General features: G+C 44.2%; 1 protein-coding gene across 2 annotated transcripts; it reads right to left on the minus strand.

The window, feature by feature from the left end:
- Positions 1-49: 49 nt before the first annotated feature.
- Positions 50-17146, minus strand: LOC120062353 (four and a half LIM domains protein 1-like). Of its 2 annotated transcripts, none has more exons than XM_039012266.1 (6): positions 17044-17146; positions 5849-6030; positions 5191-5368; positions 4872-5041; positions 1028-1214; positions 50-830 (listed from the first exon to the last, which is right to left on the minus strand). In XM_039012266.1, exons 2-6 carry the CDS (start codon positions 6002-6004, stop codon positions 676-678), a joined length of 846 nt encoding a protein of 281 aa, XP_038868194.1. In that variant the 5' UTR covers positions 6005-6030; positions 17044-17146; the 3' UTR covers positions 50-675. The 2 variants fall into 2 exon arrangements, with proteins under 2 accessions (XP_038868194.1, XP_038868193.1); XM_039012265.1 differs by lacking the exon at positions 17044-17146 and adding an exon at positions 9153-9233.
- Between the last annotated feature and the right edge of the window lie 4146 nt (positions 17147-21292).

The following is a 21292-nucleotide window of genomic DNA, read 5'->3' on the forward strand; positions in this document are numbered from 1 at the left end:
AAGTAGGCGTTTGTCATTTCTGTCTAGCAAGTGAAAATACTCAATTTTATGGCTTGCCTTTATTGATCCATCATAATGTGCATTCACATCCCGAACTTTCCCTCCACGTCAGAAAGTTACAGTATGAGTACATGATTAGATTACCATCTCATAACACCACTTGATACCTACAGAAGACCTAGTTTGTCCATACTGATTATTACAAGAAGCGTTCGTTATATGTGAAACCCTCATACGTCACTCTGCAAACAGCACTTCAGAGATGCCATGGCCGGTTTATTTAGTAAAGCTAGTATATAATTCAAGAAGCAATGGGAAGCATGTAACATGTAATCCCCATATTAGTATCATCAAAGCACTGTTCCAGTAAGGCAGTGAAAATAGCATTCCCTAATATGGCTATGCAGTGTTCAAGCTTGTTAGTATTGCATATCGGAGGCCCACAAAAGCAAACCAGTTGGCGTGTGTTAGTATTAAACAATGACAAAACACTGGAACAAGATTCCTATTTGGCTGCTGTTCAAATTCACTCAGGTAATTGACCTTTCTCTCTAGTTTTAACCCTTGGATTGACCTCTCAAATTTAGTTGCCACTAATTTATGTTCCTGACCCTGTCAAAACACCCCACCATGAATGACAGACAGAACTTTTTTGGCCTCCTTGGCTGGCTGTGCTCACAGCTTCTTAGCACAGTCAGGGCAGTAGATGTTCTCTCCGTTGATGACAAAGCGCTTGTTGGCCAGGGAGAGGGAGCATTTCTTGCAGTTGAAGCAGTATTCGTGCCAGGAGTGACCCTCGTAGTTCACCACGTTGGTCCCATGGCCAAACCCTGTATTATGGGAGATATTATGTGGTGCAGTCAGCATAGTAATGGGCCAGATGTATGATGACCAGTGCTGCAAACAGTCAAAATATAATCTCAACAAAACAGAATATCACAATTAAATCCTTTATCATAAAAACAGCATCTGTCCATACAATATCAGGCATACATGTTCATGTAAACTATATGTGTTGGTGCCTGACCTGTGATGGGGTTCTTGCAGCCGTTGCACTGCTTGGCAACGGAGGTCTTGTAGCAGTCTACACAGTAGACGTGCTCTTCGTGGGAGGTGAAGCGGGTTCCGGACAGGTTCTTACGGCAGGTACGACACACAAAGCACTCAGAGTGCCATGGCTGATCCTGGTAGCTTATACCACCTGAAGTGATGGGCTGAGGGGAGAGAAACACCACCATGTTAGTTGTATTGGAAGACAGACTTACTCTCTATGAATAATAACAGAAAGCATTTCCTTAAACTTATACCTTAAGAATACTATAATTAGGTCTACTGTAATTACACTGTCAAAAGGGACAGATTGAAATGTATTGGGGGGAGGGGTGGTCCAAAATAGGGGAGGGTTGTCAATTTTATTTATTTTTTGCTTTGGAGAGGGTTGTTTTTTGGGGGCCTGGGAGGGTAGTGTGTGTTTTGGGGGGCATGGGAGGGTAGTGTGTTTTGGGGGGGGGGGGCACGGGAGGGTAGTGTGTTTTTTGGGGAGGCACGGGAGGGTAGTGTGTTTTTTGGGGAGGCACGGGAGGGTAGTGTGTTTTTGGGGGGGGGCACGGGAGGGTAGTGTGTTTTTGGGGGGGGGCACGGGAGGGTAGTGTGTTTTTGGGGGGGGCACGGGAGGGTAGTGTGTTTTTGGGGGGGGGGCACGGGAGGGTAGTGTGTTTTTGGGGGGGGGGCACGGGAGGGTACTGTGTTTTTTGGGGAGGCACGGGAGGGTAGTGTGTTTTTTGGGGAGGCACGGGAGGGTACTGTGTTTTTTGGGTAGGCACGGGGAGGGTAGTGTGTTTTTTGGGGAGGCACGGGGAGGGTAGTGTGTTTTTTGGGGAGGCACGGGGAGGGTAGTGTGTTTTTTGGGGAGGCACGGGAGGGTAGTGTGTTTTTTGGGGAGGCACGGGGAGGGCAGTGTGTTTTTTGGGGAGGCACGGGGAGGGTAGTGTGTTTTTTGGGGAGGCACGGGGAGGGTAGTGTGTTTTTTGGGGAGGCACGGGGAGGGTAGTGTGTTTTTTGGGGAGGCACGGGGAGGGTAGTGTGTTTTTTGGGGAGGCACGGGGAGGGTAGTGTGTTTTTTGGGGAGGCACGGGGAGGGTAGTGTGTTTTTTGGGGAGGCACGGGGAGGGCAGTGTGTTTTTTGGGGAGGCACGGGGAGGGTAGTGTGTTTTTTGGGGAGGCACGGGGAGGGTAGTGTGTTTTTTGGGGAGGCAAGTGTGTTTTTTGGGGAGGCACGGGGAGGGTATTGTGTTTTTTGGGGAGGCACGGGAGGGTAGTGTGTTTTTTGGGGAGGCACGGGAGGGTAGTGTGTTTTTTGGGGAGGCACGGGAGGGTAGTGTGTTTTTTGGGGAGGCACGGGGAGGGTAGTGTGTTTTTTGGAGAGGCACGGGGAGGGTAGTGTGTTTTTTGGAGAGGCACGGGGAGGGTAGTGTGTTTTTTGGGGAGGCACGGGGAGGGTAGTGTGTTTTTTGGGGAGGCACGGGGAGGGTAGTGTGTTTTTTGGGGAGGCACGGGGAGGGTAGTGTGTTTTTTGGGGAGGCACGGGGAGGGTAGTGTGTTTTTTGGGGAGGCACGGGAGGGTAGTGTGTTTTTTGGGGAGGCACGGGAGGGTAGTGTGTTTTTGGGGAGGCACGGGAGGGTAGTGTGTTTTTTGGGGAGGCACGGGAGGGTAGTGTGTTTTTTGGGGAGGCACGGGGAGGGTAGTGTGTTTTTTGGGGAGGCACGGGAGGGTAGTGTGTTTTTTGGGGAGGCACGGGGAGGGTAGTGTGTTTTTTGGGGAGGCACGGGAGGGTAGTGTGTTTTTTGGGGAGGCACGGGAGGGTAGTGTGTTTTTTGGGGAGGCACGGGAAGGTAGTGTGTTTTCTCCCTGGTTTACATTTGCTCTTCTGCTCTTATTTTTCCTATTAAAAAATGGCTTTACTTTTGATATTACCCTAATAAAGTTTAGAAACGTTTGTGAAGGTTTGGTAGGGTGTGGCTATCATTAAGCTTTAGCTACTGTAGGCCTATGATATGAAGACTGACTCCGACAGTTGAAATTGAGGTGAGGAAGACTGTTTCAGGCCTACCAGAGTTACTCCTATAATCTAACAATATAATGCTTATCTTTATACAAAATATTCTGATTTAAAATGTACGAATTACCCTCCTGTACGTCAAAATCTGTAGAGCAGACGCAGTACCCATCTGACATAAAGAAAAGCATGTTGTCGTAGCATGCTGCCGGCATCTCTCTCTGGAGTATATCATATTAATATCAAACAGTGGACGCCTATAGGCCTTTGCATGCAATGTCCTGATGCATTTAGTGCTCGAATCTCTGACAGCTGAACCGTGAGGTGGACAATTATTGTTTTTGGAAAAGTAGCCCCCCAAAAAAGAGGCTATGAAGTTTTGCATATGCTACACATCGAAACACAAGGAATAGTGCTTTTGTAATTGGTTCTCGTCTTTAAGGACACGTAAATGTGGCTCATTTGGCTAGCATCCCTCGTTTATTGATGGCGCTGCCTGCGCCAAGTCGGCTCTGAATGCATATAGATGTCCATTCAATTTATCAATTGTCCGGTAAATTAAAATCTTCCCTGTCATGTCCAGTGCCAAATTTTCCTAAAGGAAACTGAAATGGCATATTGTTTTTATGAAGATTTTAGAATATTCACATCAATCTGTCTACAATTGGATGTAAACCTAGCTATAGACACCCTAAAGACTCTGGCAAGTGCGCTAGTCCAGCTTCACTTTGATTATGCCTGCACATCATGGTTCACCAGCAGCCCCAAACATCTAAAGACTAAGAATAAAGAATAGGCTACCAGCCAAACAAGCTTGTAAGAATTGAACTTAAACTCCCCCCTCATACTCATCTGGAGGTGAGTCTGTATCTCTGTATTGTGGCTGTATCTCTGTAATGTGTCTGTATCTCTGTAATTGTATATGTATTTTTGTAAAACATAGGGACCACAATGGAAATAGGTCCCTGACTTTATTGTGCAATCCTGGCCACTATTAACATGTTTGTGTATATATGTATTTTTTTAACTGACAAATCAGATTCAAACTGTGCAGGGGGGCAATTGATGAAAGGAAAGGGACATCTGTTACAAAACAAAAAGTTTAATGACATTTGGAGATTCAAGCCAAGCCTTCGATACTGGGTAAGCCTACAATGTAGGGAGGGATGTATTTTCTGTTTGTTGACATAGTCTATTTATTGTGGTGTTGAAAACGGAAACCATGATATTGAAATGCTTGAAGTCGGTATACTTTGTTTATTGGTTGTATGGGGCATTGGCGCAGAAACCTGTTGGTGGAAAATGTGTTGCATATATTTGATGTAATAATGAATATTGCATCAAAATGTTGAAAATCAGATTTTACCCCTAGCTGATCATTGTCTGCAGCCAGCTTTGATCGTAATGTAATGAAACAGTCAGGGAGAGTGAGCTCATCTGTGGTGGTCGGTGAACCATCAACCTTCTGGCCTGTAGCCCTAAGTGGCAGCCCTAAGTCAATATCCACGTTTATAAACACAAATTCACTACAGTTATTTGTGGTAGTAAACATACTTTAGATTCAATTCTATGATAGGAAGGATCTTCAGTTTATTTTACAGTATAAGAGGAGGATCATGTGAAAACATATTTAACTTTGAGGAGGGCGCATTTCTTTTGTTATGACACCTTGAGTTGGACCAGCTCAACCCCCCCCCCGTACATTTCTATCTGTCCCTAACATGAAATAACATGGCAGGATAAAATGAAGCAAAATTTACACATTTTTTAAAATTCTGTATGTGGGTGTGTGAAGGGGAACATTTTGTTATTCACCTGCTTGCAGTGGAAGCATTTCTTGGCAAACTTCTTGTCATGGCACGGGCCGCAGTAGATGTCATCGCCCTTGTTCAGGAAGCTCTGTGAGCGGATTGGCTGCTTGCACTCAAAGCAGGTGAAGCACTCCTCATGCCACACCTTCTTCTTATACTCCACGTTCTGGGTTCCTGGTAATGCAAGATACAAAAGAATATAATTTTTAAAAACGGTTTCATACAGTGTGGGAATTGAAAATGTGAACAGCAGTCACGTGCACAGCACTAGGTCGCTTTAAAGAAAAGATGAAGAAGTGCATTGTGGTTATGGTTAAGCCCACCTGGCATGACCACCTTGTAGCAGGCCTGGCACCGGTTGCCATCCTCGCGGGAGCCACACTTGCCACACATGATCTTGCCGTCGTCCCTGGCGCTGAAGGGCTCGTTGGCCAGGGGCTTGTAGCACTTGGCACAGCGGAAGCAGTCCTCGTGCCAGTGGCGGTTCTTATGGTTCAGCTCCTGGACAGGAAGGAGGGGAGAGGGTCAAGAGTAAGATACATTAATACACACGGGCTTCATACACCTCATTAAACTGAGGCTCATTTCCCTATCAATTGTAGGCTACGGTATTCAGAGGAGTTTGCCAGAAAACAGAGAATGTCCATCTGGAAAGAATTATTAGCATTGGAGATTAAGTGAATTTGAGTGCAGCGTAGCATGAAGGACTGACAGCCAATACAGGCAGACTACATCCATGGTGAAACGATCCTACGGGGTTAGTCAGTAATGATAGTGTCTATAAGACAAGTGTCCGTGACTGAATGTTGACTGTTATGTTGTGGAAGCTGCTGCTCATTCAGGAAGAACAGATATGAAACACTGGCCTTAATCTGGACATATGAACTGAAGCCAGTCAGCCTACTGAACACAAACACATTCACACATTGAAGGGCACACACAAACACGCACACTCACAACGACAATCCACACAATACCCACCTTGGCATCAGCCCCAATGGGGCGACGGCATTCTGCGCAGGTGTTGGCGCAGAGCTTGTCGAAGCATTTTGTACACACGTGCTTCTCATCCTTCTTAATATACTTCTTCCCATGCAGGTTGTCACGGCAGTAGTAACAGTCGAAGCGTTCGGTCATGGTGGAAGTAGCGTAGCTCCTGGGCCCTGTACCAACACACACAACAATCACATTTACTATTGGGGATCAAGTCATGTGTACATGATTTACTCATCAAATTCATTGATTGACAAATAAATACATGTCATTGGAGATTAATTGACTGGAAGTATGTAAACTGTCGAGGCTCTGGTTCAGCTGGATGTGATGTTTCAGAGTCACCACAGGGAGGCAGTGTAGGTTACATTTTGATTGAGTCAACCACTACCGACTTCCTTGATACGGATTGAATAGAGCCCGAGATCTCAATATGGTCCATGTGGGTCTAAGAGAGAGTAATACCTACATGACTTATTCATCATATTCTTATACTACTATGATGATCCTCAGCTATCTGCAACCCTGCCCTGAGTAATTCCAAAAGTCCTCACTGACCCTAACACACAGACACACACACACACAGACATAACACACATGTATTGATTGACAAAACACGGTCTTGTCTATGGAGCACCCAGACACACAAAATCCTTTCCATAATCCAACATCCAAGCTAAGAGGAAGACATGTTCAAGCTGGTATCCCAGCATGTGTCCTGTCCTCTAATCAGAACCAGCCAGGTGAGGGGCTTAGCACCGGCATGCCAAACAGCTGAGGGAAGTGGAAAATGGCTGCCTCAAAATGGCCCACAGATGTCTGCCTGTCCTGAACAGTGCTTTAGCATGTAGTCATCACTCCATGTCGGACTCGGCCCCACGGGGGCTTTGCTGGAAAGTTTAGGCCATATTTTTAGAGTGCCTGGCTCACTCACTACAACACACCCCATCCAACCAACTCCTCCGCTCTCCCCCTTTGTGTCCTTTTTGGCAGTGTTGTTTCGTTGGCTGTTAGTGTAAACAAAAACGCCCCCCTGCTCCTCTCATCAACATACCAACATTCCCATCACAACGGGCAGAGACCTAGCTGTTTCCTGGAAGAGATTGGTGTGTTTATATGTTTGTGCTCTTGGGTCTCCCTGGAATGAACTATGCTCTTTCAGCCTTTTAGTGACTTATGTTTCATCTGGGTCATCTAAATTACACCAAAACTACCAAAGGTCAATCAAACTGTATCTCTATGCTGGGGTTAGCCGTTTGGGAGCCAGAACAAAAATATCTGTGATTTATGAGACACAACAGATGAGATATTATTGTGAGTTCTCAAGTATCTTAATCCAGTTGAATCAAATGAGCGTGATGGAGGGAAACACTAACAAGGGAATGACATTATATCCTGGTAGCCATGGGAACACTGCAAATATTTACGAAAGCCAATTGGTGCTCTTCGAGGTGTCTGGGGATGTGTGTGGTGAACTGAATGGGATGAGTTACAGACGCTGTGGTATGTGCTCTCTCCCAGCTGTAGTGTCCAGTGAGGATGGATGGGTGTGTGGAACAGGGGAAAGAGACAGGCTTGTCTTCAGCTGTGCCAGAGGGATAAAAGAGGCAGCCCGGCTTAAGCCCCTATACTGAGTCACCCCCATTCTTATCTCAGTGGTACGAGCCAGCCAGGATCAGTCCAACAGAATCTAACTTGCAGGATTGGATCAGTGGCTTGATTATGGGGAGTAGGGTAGCAAGGTATCACAGTCTCAGAAGCCCGAATCCATCTAAAACTGAGTAAACCATGCATTCCATTCTGAGTGTATAAGCACTGTGCACTTGTGGCAGGGACATCACTGGGGCCGAGCTTCCTGCCATCCAGGACTTCTATACCAGGTGGTGTCAGAGGAAGGCCCTAAAAATGGTCAGACTCCAGCCACCCAAGTTAGAGACTGTTCTCTCTGCTACCGCACAGCAAATGGTACCGGAGTGCCAAGTCTGGCACCAAAAGGCTCCAGAACAGCTTCTACCCCCAAGCCATAAGACTCCTGAACAGTTCATCAAATGGCCACCCAGCTATTTGCATTGACCCCCTTTTTTGCACTGTCTCTATGCACACTCACTGGACTCTACCCACACACTCACACATACTACTCTGACACTTTAACACACACATACACACACACACTACATATGCTCACACAAAACACACACATGCATATTGATGCCACACTCACACATAGACACAGTTTCACACTCTTTCACTCTCTTCACATACGCTGCTGCTACTCTGTTTATTATCTATCATGATTGCCTAGTCACTTTTACCCCTATGTACATATTACCTCAATTAGCTCAACTACCACATATCCATGTACATTGACTCCGTACCGGTACTCCTTGTATATAGCCTCGTTATTGTTATTTGATTGTGTTACTATTTCCTTTTTTATTGAGCAAATTTTTCTTACTTTTTAACTCTGCACTGTTGGGAAAGGGCTCGTTAGTAAGCAATTCACAATCAGGTCTACACCTGTTGTATTCAGCAAGTGACAAATAAATGTTTGATTTGATCTAGGCCCACAAACTCAGAGGAGTGACTTTTGAGGACACTGTGGGTGCCACTGTGCCACCGTGACCATTATGGGTCTAGATTCCTAATAAAAGGGCAGAGTAATTAAACGCTAAGCCCTTCAGCTTCCGCCAATCGCATAGCTGGTGCCAGGGAGCCTGGCTCTCATCTCTCACTGATGGCAGATCAAAGCCAAATGGCTCCCAAAGAGAGAGTTATGGAGGTTAGGCAGATCAAATGTTAGTATCTACCATGTGATAACTCTGTCTGACTCATAATGTACCAAATCAATATTAAATGAAACATCTTTGATTCACTACTGACAGCCTAAATGATGCTGTCCCAAGGACTTAACTTCCATGAAGTGCATTAATCCTGCTGTAAATAGCATTACCTTGAAAAAGGTCAAACTATCACTTTTCTCCCCAAAAACACGTTCAACTTCTTTCTACCTCTATGGACCTTTTTGCTCCCTCTGTTGTGTCACAAGACCTTAGTTTTCCTTCCTTCCACCAGAAAAAAAATCAATAATCAGATAAAGTACTTCAGGTTCCCAAAATGTTTTCAATTCTGACCCACTAAACAAACCCATGTTTCTAACCAAGACCCAAGAGGAACTTCCCACAACCCACCAGTCAGTCTCCGACCGGACTTGAGAAAATCTCCCCAAACCACCACCACTATTCCAGCACTAGGTATCAGTAATGGAATAAAATAATCTATCACAATTATTTACCTGAAAGTCTGTAAGCCATGTTTAGGTCCAGGTAAGAGAGGTAAAGACAGAGACAAGGACCGGAGGAGAGAGTAGCATCCACACAGGGTGATCCACACACCCCACCAAGGTATAGGCTATATATACACCCCCTCTGATCCACGCCCTGAGGCTAACAGCTGCCCCTCACCCCGACACCCCACACCCCCTCACCCACACCCCCTAACCCCACACACAAACCCAACCATGAACCATTCCATTTTAGGATATGCATCAAAAGAATAGAGTGTAGGGGAGGGGAAGAGGGATTCCAACGCTCTGGAATGAGGACCACGAGGGACAACCGATAGTATACCCCCACTACCCCTATGATATTTGTTTGTTAGTGTGTAGAATGTGTTTGCAGTACATGAATGGATTAATATCAAGCACTGAAGCACTGCAACCGACCAGCATGTTGATGTCATTACTCAGTGAAAGGCATTGTGCAAACAGGCTGAGTGTCAATCAAACCTTAATTTATGGTTTGTTTATTTAGTAACACTTTATATTACCATAAACACTTAGAACATGGTGGAAGGCTTTATAGGAAATATGAACAAATGTGTGTGTGTGTGTGCGTGCCCATGTTGCGTCTGCCTGTGTGTGCCTGTGTGTGTGTCTACAGTGTGTGTGTGTGTGTGTGTGTGTGTGTGTGTGTGTGTGTGTGTGTGTGTGTGTGTGTGCGGGCGTGCCCATGGTGTGTGTGTGTGTGTGTGTGTGTGTGTGTGTGTGTGTGTGTGTGTGTGTGCGCGCGTGCGTGCGTGCGTGCGTGCGTGCGTGCGTGCGTGCGTGCGTGCGTGCGTGTGTGTGTGTGCGTGCGTGCCCATGTTGCGTCTGCCTGTGTGTGCCTGTGTGTGTGTCTACAGTATATGTGTGTGTGTCTGTGTCTGTCTGTACTCCCATAACTCAATGATGTGTGCTCAAAACTATGTCCTAAAGCGATCCCAGCCAAGGTTATTCAAGGCACATGCGGATAATACATATTCAAGCACTTCGTTTTTCAGTGTTGAATACCTCTGTGACCTCAGTGGCTCTCAGCAAAAATATTTCATTGAAAGTAGCGAAGATGACATTTGTAACACCAGGGATCATCAACTAGACTCAGCCACGGGACGTTTTTTTTCTTGAGCGGATGGTCTTTGGGGCCGGAACATAATTACTAATCATTTGTAGACTGTAAATTGAACGCAAGAATTCCAAACAGATATAACATTTGACTAAAACATAATAATTTCACATTTTTTGTATGATCGCATACACTGAGTGTACAAACCATTAGGAACACCTGTTCTTTCCATGACATAGACTGACCAGGTGAATCCAGGTGAAAACTATGATCCCTTATTGATGTCACTTGTTAAATCCACTTCAATCAGTGTAGATTAAGGGGAGGAGACAGGTTAAAGAAGGATTTGTAAGCCTTGAGACCATTTAGCCATGAATTGTGTGTGTGTGCCATTCAGAGGGTGACTGGGCAAGACAAAAGATTTAAGTGCCTTTGAATGGGGTATGGTAGTATGTTTCTGGCGCACCGGTTAGAGTGTGTCAAGAACTGCAACGCTGCTGGGTGTTTAACGCTCAACCGTTTCCTGTGTGTATCAAGGACATCCAGCCAACTTGACACAACTGTGGGAAGCATTGGAGTCAACATGGGCCAGCATCCCTGTGGAACGCTTTCGACACCTTGTGGAGTCCATGCCCCAACGAATTTAGGCTGTTCTGAGGGCAAAAGAGGGTGCAACTCAATATTAGGAAGGTGTTCCTGCAACAGGGTGATCAAATTAAAATCCTACATCTGTACACCCATCCCCCACACCTCCCCTTTCTGCCTTGTACAGCCTCCATTAGTTATTTTCTTCATTTGTCTCTCCCTCTCTCTCCCTCCACCTCTCCCTTCATCTCTCCCTCCACCTCTCCCTCCACCTCTCCCTTCATCTCTCCCTCTGTCTGGAACAGGCAGTTGTTTTGTTGATTAAAGCTTTAAAGCTGTCTATGGTTTAGTACTGTACAACAATATTAATCAGTATTTGTGTTTGTGTGTCAATGTGCATGTGTCCATGCTTATCCATGTGCACATGCATGTGTATAATGTTGACAGCGGTGTGACAGGGTCATTTGCAGGTATTGCTGATGAGACTGTGCCTATTATCCTGGTAGACAATAGCAGAGGAACGCACGCCCACCTGCAAGTCCCTTAGGTCCTGCCCTATACAAGACAGAAATAGCACCACACACTCACCCTGGCTCCATCAGCAAAAACTAACCTCACCAGAACCACAAAGAGCTTTTCCAACTACAAGATGTACTTGGTTAGTTAGCCAAAAGCCATACAGACGTGACACATACTGTAGGAAAATTGACTACCTTCAGTTTCCTATCTTTGTAATCTATTGTGTCATGTTGCAGTGTGTCAGCCTGTCCAACAGAGATGGGGACTCTTTAAAGTCTCAATACATCCAGAGTTCTAGTGCATGGAAAGCTATTTCCCACACAAATGAGATGCAATGTGTGTTGATGGAGTGTTCCTCACTCTGGGGTGTGGCCTCAATCTCTACTCTCTCTAGGAGAGATCAAAGAGGCTGTTGGGAGGAAATCCTGGCAGCAGTTCTGTAGTGGTGGTGGGGGTGATGGATAATGTAAAAACTCTGTGCATTAACATCACATATCTAACCAGACAGAGTCTTATTGCTCATGTTACCAGGGGGATTAAATAGGACGCCTGGAGTGGACTTTCTGACCAGACGCAGGAATAGGGCCCGACTGTGTCATTAGAACATGTCTCCACCTCTTCTACTGTGCAGACTAGTGTACTGACACAGCCTAAGATCACCATAGCCCTGTTCCCTGTGAGACAGACAGATATATCACTGAGGTCCATTGGCAACAGGCATTATTCATCTGGTGTTTGACTTGTCAATTACACATTTTCCGACCAACAGATGCCAGCCTCTGATCATGATATATGAGTTAAAGGATGGTTGTTATAACCCAGCAAGAAACAAAAGGACAGGCTTTCCAATGGTTCATTTCTCAGAATGTTCCCTCTATGTGTCTCTCTGAGTTCTGTTGTGACTCAGTCACGATCTGTTCCTGGTCCTGGTCTCTCTGAGTTCTGTTGTGACTCAGTCACCATCTGTTCCTGATCCTGGTCTCTCTGAGTTCTGTTGTGACTCAGTCACCATCTGTTCCTGATCCTGGTCTCTCTGAGTTCTGTTGTGACTCATCTGTTCCTGGTCCTGTTCTCTCTGAATTCGGTTGTGACTCAGTCACCATCTGTTCCTGATCCTGGTCTCTCTGAATTCTGTTGTGACTCAGTCACCATCTGTTCCTGATCCTGGTCTCTCTGAGTTCTGTTGTGACTCAGTCACCATCTGTTCCTGATCCTGGTCTCTCTGAATTCTGTTGTGACTCAGTCACCATCTGTTCCTGGTCCCGGGCAGTGGACAGGGTAGTGATAGGGCCATCTTATCTCTGTCAGGGGAGTACTAAAGTATTACTGACTCACCACCACACACAGGGAGACAGTGACACAGCCACGGCACTACTGTACATCAACACACATTACCTAGCAACAACAGAGGTATGGGGAGAGTTGTGAGGTGTAGACTGACAGAATATCCACAACACTCAATTCAGGAATGACTTGTAGTCACGCACAGAGGTGTGTGTGTGTGTCCATCAAGGACAGCAGGGCACCAAAAAAGGTGGGGTACGTGGGGGGATTACTGTATGTGTGTCCTTTTCCATTCAACAGCCCCCAAACTTCTTCTCCCATGATGCAGAATTCAGACACACACACACACACACATTGATTAAGACTTCACGGTGGGCAGGCCAACACTTCAAGCTCCCTTTGCTTCTGCATGACTCACATCTCTCTGGAACTCTGCAAAGGTCAACTGCTCCAATAGCTCAGTCTCCTCGGTTCGTAGGGATGGAGAAGTCTGTCCACAATATATATGTCAAGTTGACAAGATAGGACAATGGAAAGAGCACGTAAAGAAGGACAGACACATGTTCAATAGGTGTGAGTTTCCCACTGACTTCATCGGTCCTTATAAGCCAGCAGAACACACTTAAAAAGTGGTGAGACCCCAAATTGCATAATATGGTTACATTCACAGTCATGGAACGGAGAATCATGATTAAATCAGTTTAGGGTTTGAAGAGTGACACACAGCTAATGGGAAAGAGGCAGATCTGGTCTGGGAGAGGGTTATGAGCTCTCTCTTTCTCGACCTCTTTACCTCTACCTCTCTCTACCTCTCTCTACCTCTCTTTACCTCTCTCTACCTTTCTCGACCTCTCTTTACCTCTCTCTTTACCTCTACCTCTCTCTACCTCTCTTTCTCGACCTCTTTACCTCTCTCTCTCTCTCTTTACCTCTCTTTCTCGACCTCTTTACCTCTACCTCTCTCTACCTCTCTCTCTTTACCTCTCTTTCTCGACCTCTTTACCTCTACCTCTCTCTACCTCTCTCTACCTCTCTCTACCTCTCTTTCTCGACCTCTCTACCTCTCTCTACCTCTCTCTACCTCTCTCTACCTCTCTTTCTCTACCTCTCTCTCTCTCTCTTTACCTCTACCTCTCTCTACCTCTCTCTACCTCTCTCTACCTCTCTTTCTCGACCTCTCTACCTCTCTTTCTCTACCTCTCTCTCTCTCTCTCTCTTTACCTCTACCTCTCTCTACCTCTCTCTACCTCTCTCTACCTCTCTTTCTCGACCTCTCTACCTCTCTCTACCTCTCTCTACCTCTCTTTCTCGACCTCTCTCTCTCTCTCTCTTTACCTCTACCTCTCTCTACCTCTCTACCTCTCTCTACCTCTCTTTCTCGACCTCTCTACCTCTCTCTACCTCTCTCTACCTCTCTTTCTCTACCTCTCTCTCTCTCTCTCTTTACCTCTACCTCTCTCTACCTCTCTTTCTCTTAATTCAATTCAATTTAAGGGCTTTATTGGCATGGGAAACATATGTTTACATTGCCAAAGCAAGTGAAATAGATAATAAACACAAGTGAAATAAACAATAAAAAATGAACAGTAAACATTACACTCACAAAAGTTCCAAAAGAATAAAGACATTTAAAATGTCATATTATGTCTATATACAGTGTTGTCACGATATGAAAATAGTTAAAGTACAAAAGGGAAAATAAATAAACATAAATATGGGTTGTATTTACAATGTTGTTTGTTCTTCACTGGTTGCCCTTTTCTTGTGGCAACAGGTCATAAATATTGCTGCTGTGATTAAACACTGTGGTATTTCACCCAGTAGATATCAAATCAAATCAAAGTTTATTTGTCACGTGCGCCGAATACAACAGGCGTAGACCGTACAGTGAAATGCTTACTTACAGGCTCTAACCAACAGTGCAAAAAAGGTATTAGGTGAACAATAGGTAAGTAAAAAAATTAAAACAACAGTAAAAAGACAATGAAAAATAACAGTAGCGAGGCTATAACAGTAGAGAGGCTATAACAGTAGCGAGGCTATATACAGTAGAGAGGCTATAACAGTAGCGAGGCTATAACAGTAGAGAGGCTATATACAGTAGAGAGGCTATAACAGTAGAGAGGCTATATACAGTAGAGAGGCTATAACAGTAGCGAGGCTATAACAGTAGAGAGGCTATAACAGTAGCGAGGCTATATACAGTAGAGAGGCTATAACAGTAGAGAGGCTATATACAGTAGAGAGGCTATAACAGTAGCGAGGCTATAACAGTAGAGAGGCTATATACAGTAGAGAGGCTATAACAGTAGAGAGGCTATATACAGTAGAGAGGCTATAACAGTAGAGAGGCTATATACAGTAGAGAGGCTATAACAGTAGCGAGGCTATAACAGTAGAGAGGCTATATATAGGCACCGGTTAGTCGGGAGTTTATCAAAATTTGATTTGTTTTTTAATTCTCTGTGGGTCTGTGCAATCTGAGGGAAATATGTGTCTCTAATATGGTCATACATTTGACAGAAGATTAGGAAGTGCAGCTCAGTTTCCACCTCATTTTGTGGGCAGTGTGCACATAGCCTGTCTTCTCTTGAAAGCCAGGTCTGCCTACGGCGGCCTTTCTCAATAGCAAGGCTATGCTCACTGAGTCTGTACATAGTCCAAGCTTTCCTTAAGTTTGGGTCAGTCACGGTGGTCAGGTATTCTGCCACTGTGTACTCTCTGTTTAGGGCCAAATAGCATTCTAGTTTGCTCACTTGTTTTGTTAATTCTTTCCAATGTGTCAAGTAATTATCTTTTTGTTTTCTCATGATTTGGTTGGGTCTAATGGTGTTCCTTGTCCAGTAACTGATATGGGCCATACAGGAAACACAAGGTCCTCCAGTAACTGAGCCCACTGATCTAACATGTCACATTGTGTTCCAATGGGCATCCTGTCTGTGAACATTGGGTCCTGCTGCTATTGCTGGTGTGTCAGGCTTATGCGACTGGTTGATAAGACTAAACTTTACATGAACAAATTCTTCATGAAGGCACAAATGCTCATTTTACAAACAAATGGCACTTCATCAATGAGTCTGATTAGAAACAAGGACTGTACAGTAAAGTACCATATAATTTATCTACCATATTCTGAAAAGCTATGGGCGCTAAACCCAATCCAAAGATAATTTTTGGGGGTATTTTATTGATTAAAATGGTGACATCATTGTAACAATGAGAGCCAGTCACAGTAGAGGAGGAGGAGCCACCCAGTGTGTTCTGATGCTGCTGCTGCTGGGAGAAAATGACATCATACATTTGACTTGGCAGCTGGCCAAACCAGTAAAGTGTAGCAGGGCTGAGGGGAACCTATTGTACTGTGTGTTTCCTAGAGGGTTTTTGGGCTGAGCTTGAATAACCCACTGGGGAAATGTAGGCTACTATTATGATAGTATTGTTGAGCATTGATGATTTTGACATGGGCTCAGGGCCCTATTCAATTAAAACGGGTTTCCACATTTAAACTACAGGATATGTCCAAAACAGCATTATTTGCAGTCCAGTTTGTTTTTGTGTCCCATTGTAAACAATACTTTGCCTGAGGTAGACAAATGCTGCTTTTGACTTTTGCCAGAAACCTGGTTTCAGGGTTTGATTGAATCGATGACATCATGCATGTACAGAACCTAATAATCTGTCTATAAAAAAAGTTTTTCAGTGAATCATTTTTCCTTATGTCAGTAAAACTATGAAACTTGGAATAATAATCATTAGTAAATGTAATTTACTAAACTGCTCATTCTAAACCATTACAATCTGGCCACATAGGCTACAGTAGATTACCAAGTCACACACTCCCCATATGCATATAGACACTTATAAATCCTTGGTTTCATCTGAACTTTGAAAATCTATAAATATTTGGTCAACAAAATGTACTGCAGCAGCTACTTTACAAATAATACTTGTGATGAATGATTGCCAATAGGCTAAAATGCACTGCGAATAAATAACAGCACATGCCTCCAGGGAAGGGAAATGACTTTATATCACTGACTATTAAAATTCCAGCCCTCCTTATCAGACCTCTTAAACTGCTTCACCGCTATGCTGCCCACTACAAGGAATTTGATTCTGTAAACCAGCATTCAATGACCAAAATGCACATGCACATTGTGTCTAATGTTTTTTGCATGGACCCAAAACCAAAATGTTACAAAAACTGACAACAAATTAAATTCAAACATTTACTCATGTCATAGACAACCGGAGTAAAGAAATATATGTTATAACAAAACAAGTTCATCTTTTACGCACAACAGTCGGTCCACTGAACTTTTCCCAGTCAAAGAAAAACTTTATTCAACCATTATAACATATTTTCACTAGGTTTTAGATTGTTTTTTAATTCTCAAAATATGGCATTTGACTCACCTATCTCCACACCGATGCGTCCAACGGCAAGGTTTTTGCGTGGATATACCAGGCGCGTCGTTGACGCTCCTTAAAAGCGAGTGGAGCTCAGAAAAAAACAGCAGGATATGATCCAAACCTCTCCGTTCATATCAACTATGACCTCACCCAGGAATTTACAAGCTGTAGCTAATAGGTTCTCACTGGCTAACACTGGAGGTAATGGAAGCAATACTGTTGCATTCAAAAGGGCCTCTGCTTCACAAAGCGCAATAAGCTACTCTTTGAGAACATGTATATGAATCAAGAAACTCAATAGAAGTTTGTAATGTTTTAGTACGGCCTGCATCTCTTGGTTTAGCACTAGCCCTATGCTTTCTTCATTACATAGATAGATTTAATGCCCTCATTAGGAGGATGACTTGTGCTGTCCAAAAAACGAATTAAGGATGAACAGTTTGCCATCTCTATGTCATCTATGTTAACCATACAGTATGCATGCGGGTATTCCCCAGTGCATAAGCACCTCCATCTTTGGTAAGAAATATATTTTGCTGAGAGAGATTGCAACAAGATGAGACACACTCAGCCTAAGTAGATACAGTAGGTGTATCCTTGCTTACCTCTCCTCCAGCCTGAACAGCTGTATTACTACAAAGGTATAACACAAGTAAATATTATTTAGGATACAATGGAACCACACACGTTCTATCATGCCAGGTACTGTATCAACGACATAAGAATAACCATATTCTCTATTCTTTCAGTCATATCAAAAGCATCATTCTGTCAACATTGATAGAAATGGCTTGGCTTTACTATTGGCATTTATGGATGGGAAATCCCAGGGGGGTTCACACCCCTCTCCCAGTGGTTCTGTTACCCTGCTGGAAGGGCTCCTGGTTGGGCTGCCAGCCGCGCTGCCAGGTCCTGTAGGATTAGCTGTCTCAAGGGCATGGCAGGAGGCTTGGCTGGGAGCTCAGCTTTTGTAAGGATCTACAAAATAAATTAATAAGCTAAAAAGCTAAAGTATCCAGAGAGACCTGGACTCAATTTACACTGAACAAAAATATAAACGCAACATGTAAAGTGTTGGTCCCATGTTTCATGAGCTGAAATAAAAGATCACAGAAATGTTCCATACGCAGATAAAGCTTATTTCTCTCAAATTTTGTGCACAAATTTGTTTACGTCCCTGTTATTGAACATTTCTCCTGGGCCAAGATAATCCATCCACTTGACAGGTGTGGCATATCAAATTAGCTGATTAAACAGTATGATCATTACATAGGTGCACCTTGTGCTGGGTACAATAAAAGGCTACTCTAAAATGTGCAGTTTTATCACACAACAGAAGTTTTGAGGGAGTGTAGAATTGGCATGCTGACTGCAGGAATTTCCACCAGAGCTCCTGCCAGAGAATTGAATGTTAATTTCTCTACCATAAACAGCCTCCAATGTCGTTTTAGAGAATTTGGCAGTGCGTGTAACCAGTACGTGCAACCAATTTGGCAGTACGCCAGCCCAGGACCTTCACATATGGCTTCTTCACCTGAGGGATCATCTGAGACCAGCCACTCGGACAGTTGATGAAACTGTCAGAAACCGTCTTAGGGAAGCTCATTTGTGTGCTCGTCGTCCTCACCAGGGTCTTGACTTGACTGCAGTTCAGCGTTGTAACCGACTTCAGTGGGCAAATGTTCACCTTCGATAGCCACTGGCACGCTGGAGAAGTGTGCACTTCACAGATGAATCCCAGTTTCAACTGTACCAGGCAGATGTCAGACAGCGTGTATGTCGTCGTGTGGATGAGTGGTTTGCTGATGTCAACATTGTGAACAGAGTGCCCCATGGTGGCAGTGGGGTTATGGTATGGGCAGGCATAAGCTACGGACGACAAACACAATTGCATTTTATCGATGGCAATTTGAATGCTGTGAGATACCGTGATGAGGGCCATTGTCATGCAATTCATCTGCCGCCATAACCTCACGTTTTAGCATGATAATGCATGGCCCCATGTCCCCAAGGATCTGTACACAATTCCTTGAAGCTGAAAATGTCGTGTTCCAGTGGAGTGGGACAACATTCCACAGGCCACAATCAACAACCTGATCAACTCTATGTGAAGGAGATGTGTCGAGCTGCATATGGCAAATGGTGGTTACACCAGATACTGACTGGTTTTCTGATCCATGCCCCTACTTAAAAAAAAAGTTTCTGTGACCAACAGATATCTGTATTCCCAGTCATGTGAAAAAAAACAACACACACACACACACACACACACACACACACACACACACACACACACACACACACACACACACACACACACACACACACACACACACACACACACACACACACACACACACACACACACACACACACACACACACACACACACACGCTCTCTCTCTCTCTCGCAGAAACAAATGCACAGTATCATAGAGAGAAAGCTCCCATCATCTCTAAGAGAGATTAACATCTCACTTAGTTGTAAACAAGCACTGGTGACACAGTTAATGAGAGTAAACACAGACCTCTCTCTTGGCATGGCTAGCAAGAAATCATGACACTTTCCTTCCGTAAACTGACGATGATAAGACCCTGCCGTTGGGCCTCCTCTGTGTGCTAATGAGGAGGATGATGAAGGTGATGCTATTGTCTTCCTGTAGATACCAAGGGCATCTGTATTGATATTCAATAACCTCTCTGTAAATGAAAGCATTACATATTTCCTGGATGACAGCTTTTCCTGACATACTGCCACAAATTTAGAGGAAGAAGAATCTTAGACAGGTGAGCTATGTCTTCCATTGTAATTTGAGGGTCTGGCTGGCTAGCAGAGTTAGCTACCTCATGCCATGTGTTTGCCATGACATTTAGCTTTCCTGTCCCCGTTACAATTTAGTAGGTGAGGAGTGGTTGCTAAGCCACCATACACTGTGAAGACCCACAGACACTCCATACAGGGTCAAACTTACAAGAGGTTCAGCCAAGGAGATGCATTTCTGAGAGGTGTGTGTGTGTGAGAGAGAGAAAGATAGTCACACAGGGTACTGGCTTTCAAGAGCAGACATGGCTCTCAAGAGAAGACAGGCTACAGTATGTGCACACTGCCCACAAAAAGAGGTGGAAACTGAGCTGCACTTCCTAACCTCCTGCCAAATGTATGACCATATTAGAGAGACATATTTCCCTCAGATTACACAGATCCACAAAGAATTTGAAAACAAACCCAATTTTGATAAACTCCCATATCTACTGGGTGAAATACCACAGTGTGCCATCACAGCAGCAAGATCTATGACCTGTTGCCACAAGAAAAGGGCAACCAGTGAAGAACAAACTCCATTGTAAATACAACCCGTATTTATGTTTATTTATTTTTTATTTTCCCTTTTGTACTTTAACTATTTGCACATCGTTACAACACTGTATATAGATAGACATAATGACATTTTAAATGTCTTTATTCTTTTGGAACTTCGAAGTGTAATGTTTACTGTTCACGTTTGTTGTTTATTTCACTTTTGTTTATTATCTACTTCACTTGCTTTGGCAATGTTAACATATGTTTCCCATGCCAATAAAGCCCTTAAATTGAAAGAGAAGAAAAGGGGGTGAGAGAGACAATGGAGGGAAGGAGGGAGGGAGAGAGGAGGAGAGAGAAAGTGGCAAAGACCCTCAAGAGAACATGAGGTAGTCCCAGTCTCCCTTCAATGAAGTTGATATTTCCTCCCTGAGCTGTAATGGAACCAAACAGGCATTCTGGAGTTCTGCCCTTATTAGGAATGTATCCTGATACTGAGGAAATGTGCTGGAGGGAGAACGCCTAACAATCTAGCAGTAGAGAGTCGCCGCTCATCTGAAACACATCTCCACCCTGGAATGGTGAATGGGAAATGTCTATCCCTAGACTATGGTTAGGGTCAGGACAGTAGTGTCTCATGACTAGGGAAAACTCTGGGTCCTATTTATTCTTGGTTCATCAGAAATGGATAAACCCGGCCTTTTTCTAAAATGTATCTTCTTAAAATAGGATTTTTAAACCTAATCTTAAAAAAGGGGTACATGGGAACATGTGGAACCCATGTTTATGTCTCTGTGTCCAGTATGAAGGAAGTTAGAGGTAGTTTTGGGATCCAATGCGAACTAGCGTTAGCGCAATGACTGGAAGTCTATGGGTACTAGCACCCATAGGATTCCAGTCATTGCGCTAACACTAGTTAGCATTGGCTTGTGAAACTACCTCCATACTGGA

This window comes from Salvelinus namaycush, chromosome 17 (assembly GCF_016432855.1).
Source record: "Salvelinus namaycush isolate Seneca chromosome 17, SaNama_1.0, whole genome shotgun sequence".
Classification (NCBI taxonomy): domain Eukaryota; kingdom Metazoa; phylum Chordata; class Actinopteri; order Salmoniformes; family Salmonidae; genus Salvelinus; species Salvelinus namaycush.

Coding starts and splice junctions, on each gene's coding strand:
- LOC120062353 (XM_039012265.1), bottom strand. Junction 1,215..4,871: donor AATGCTTCCACTGCAAGCAG/GTGAATAACAAA, acceptor CTCTCCCCTCAG/CCCATCACTTCAGGTGGTAT. Junction 831..1,027: donor CTGCAAGAACCCCATCACAG/GTCAGGCACCAA, acceptor CCCATAATACAG/GGTTTGGCCATGGGACCAAC.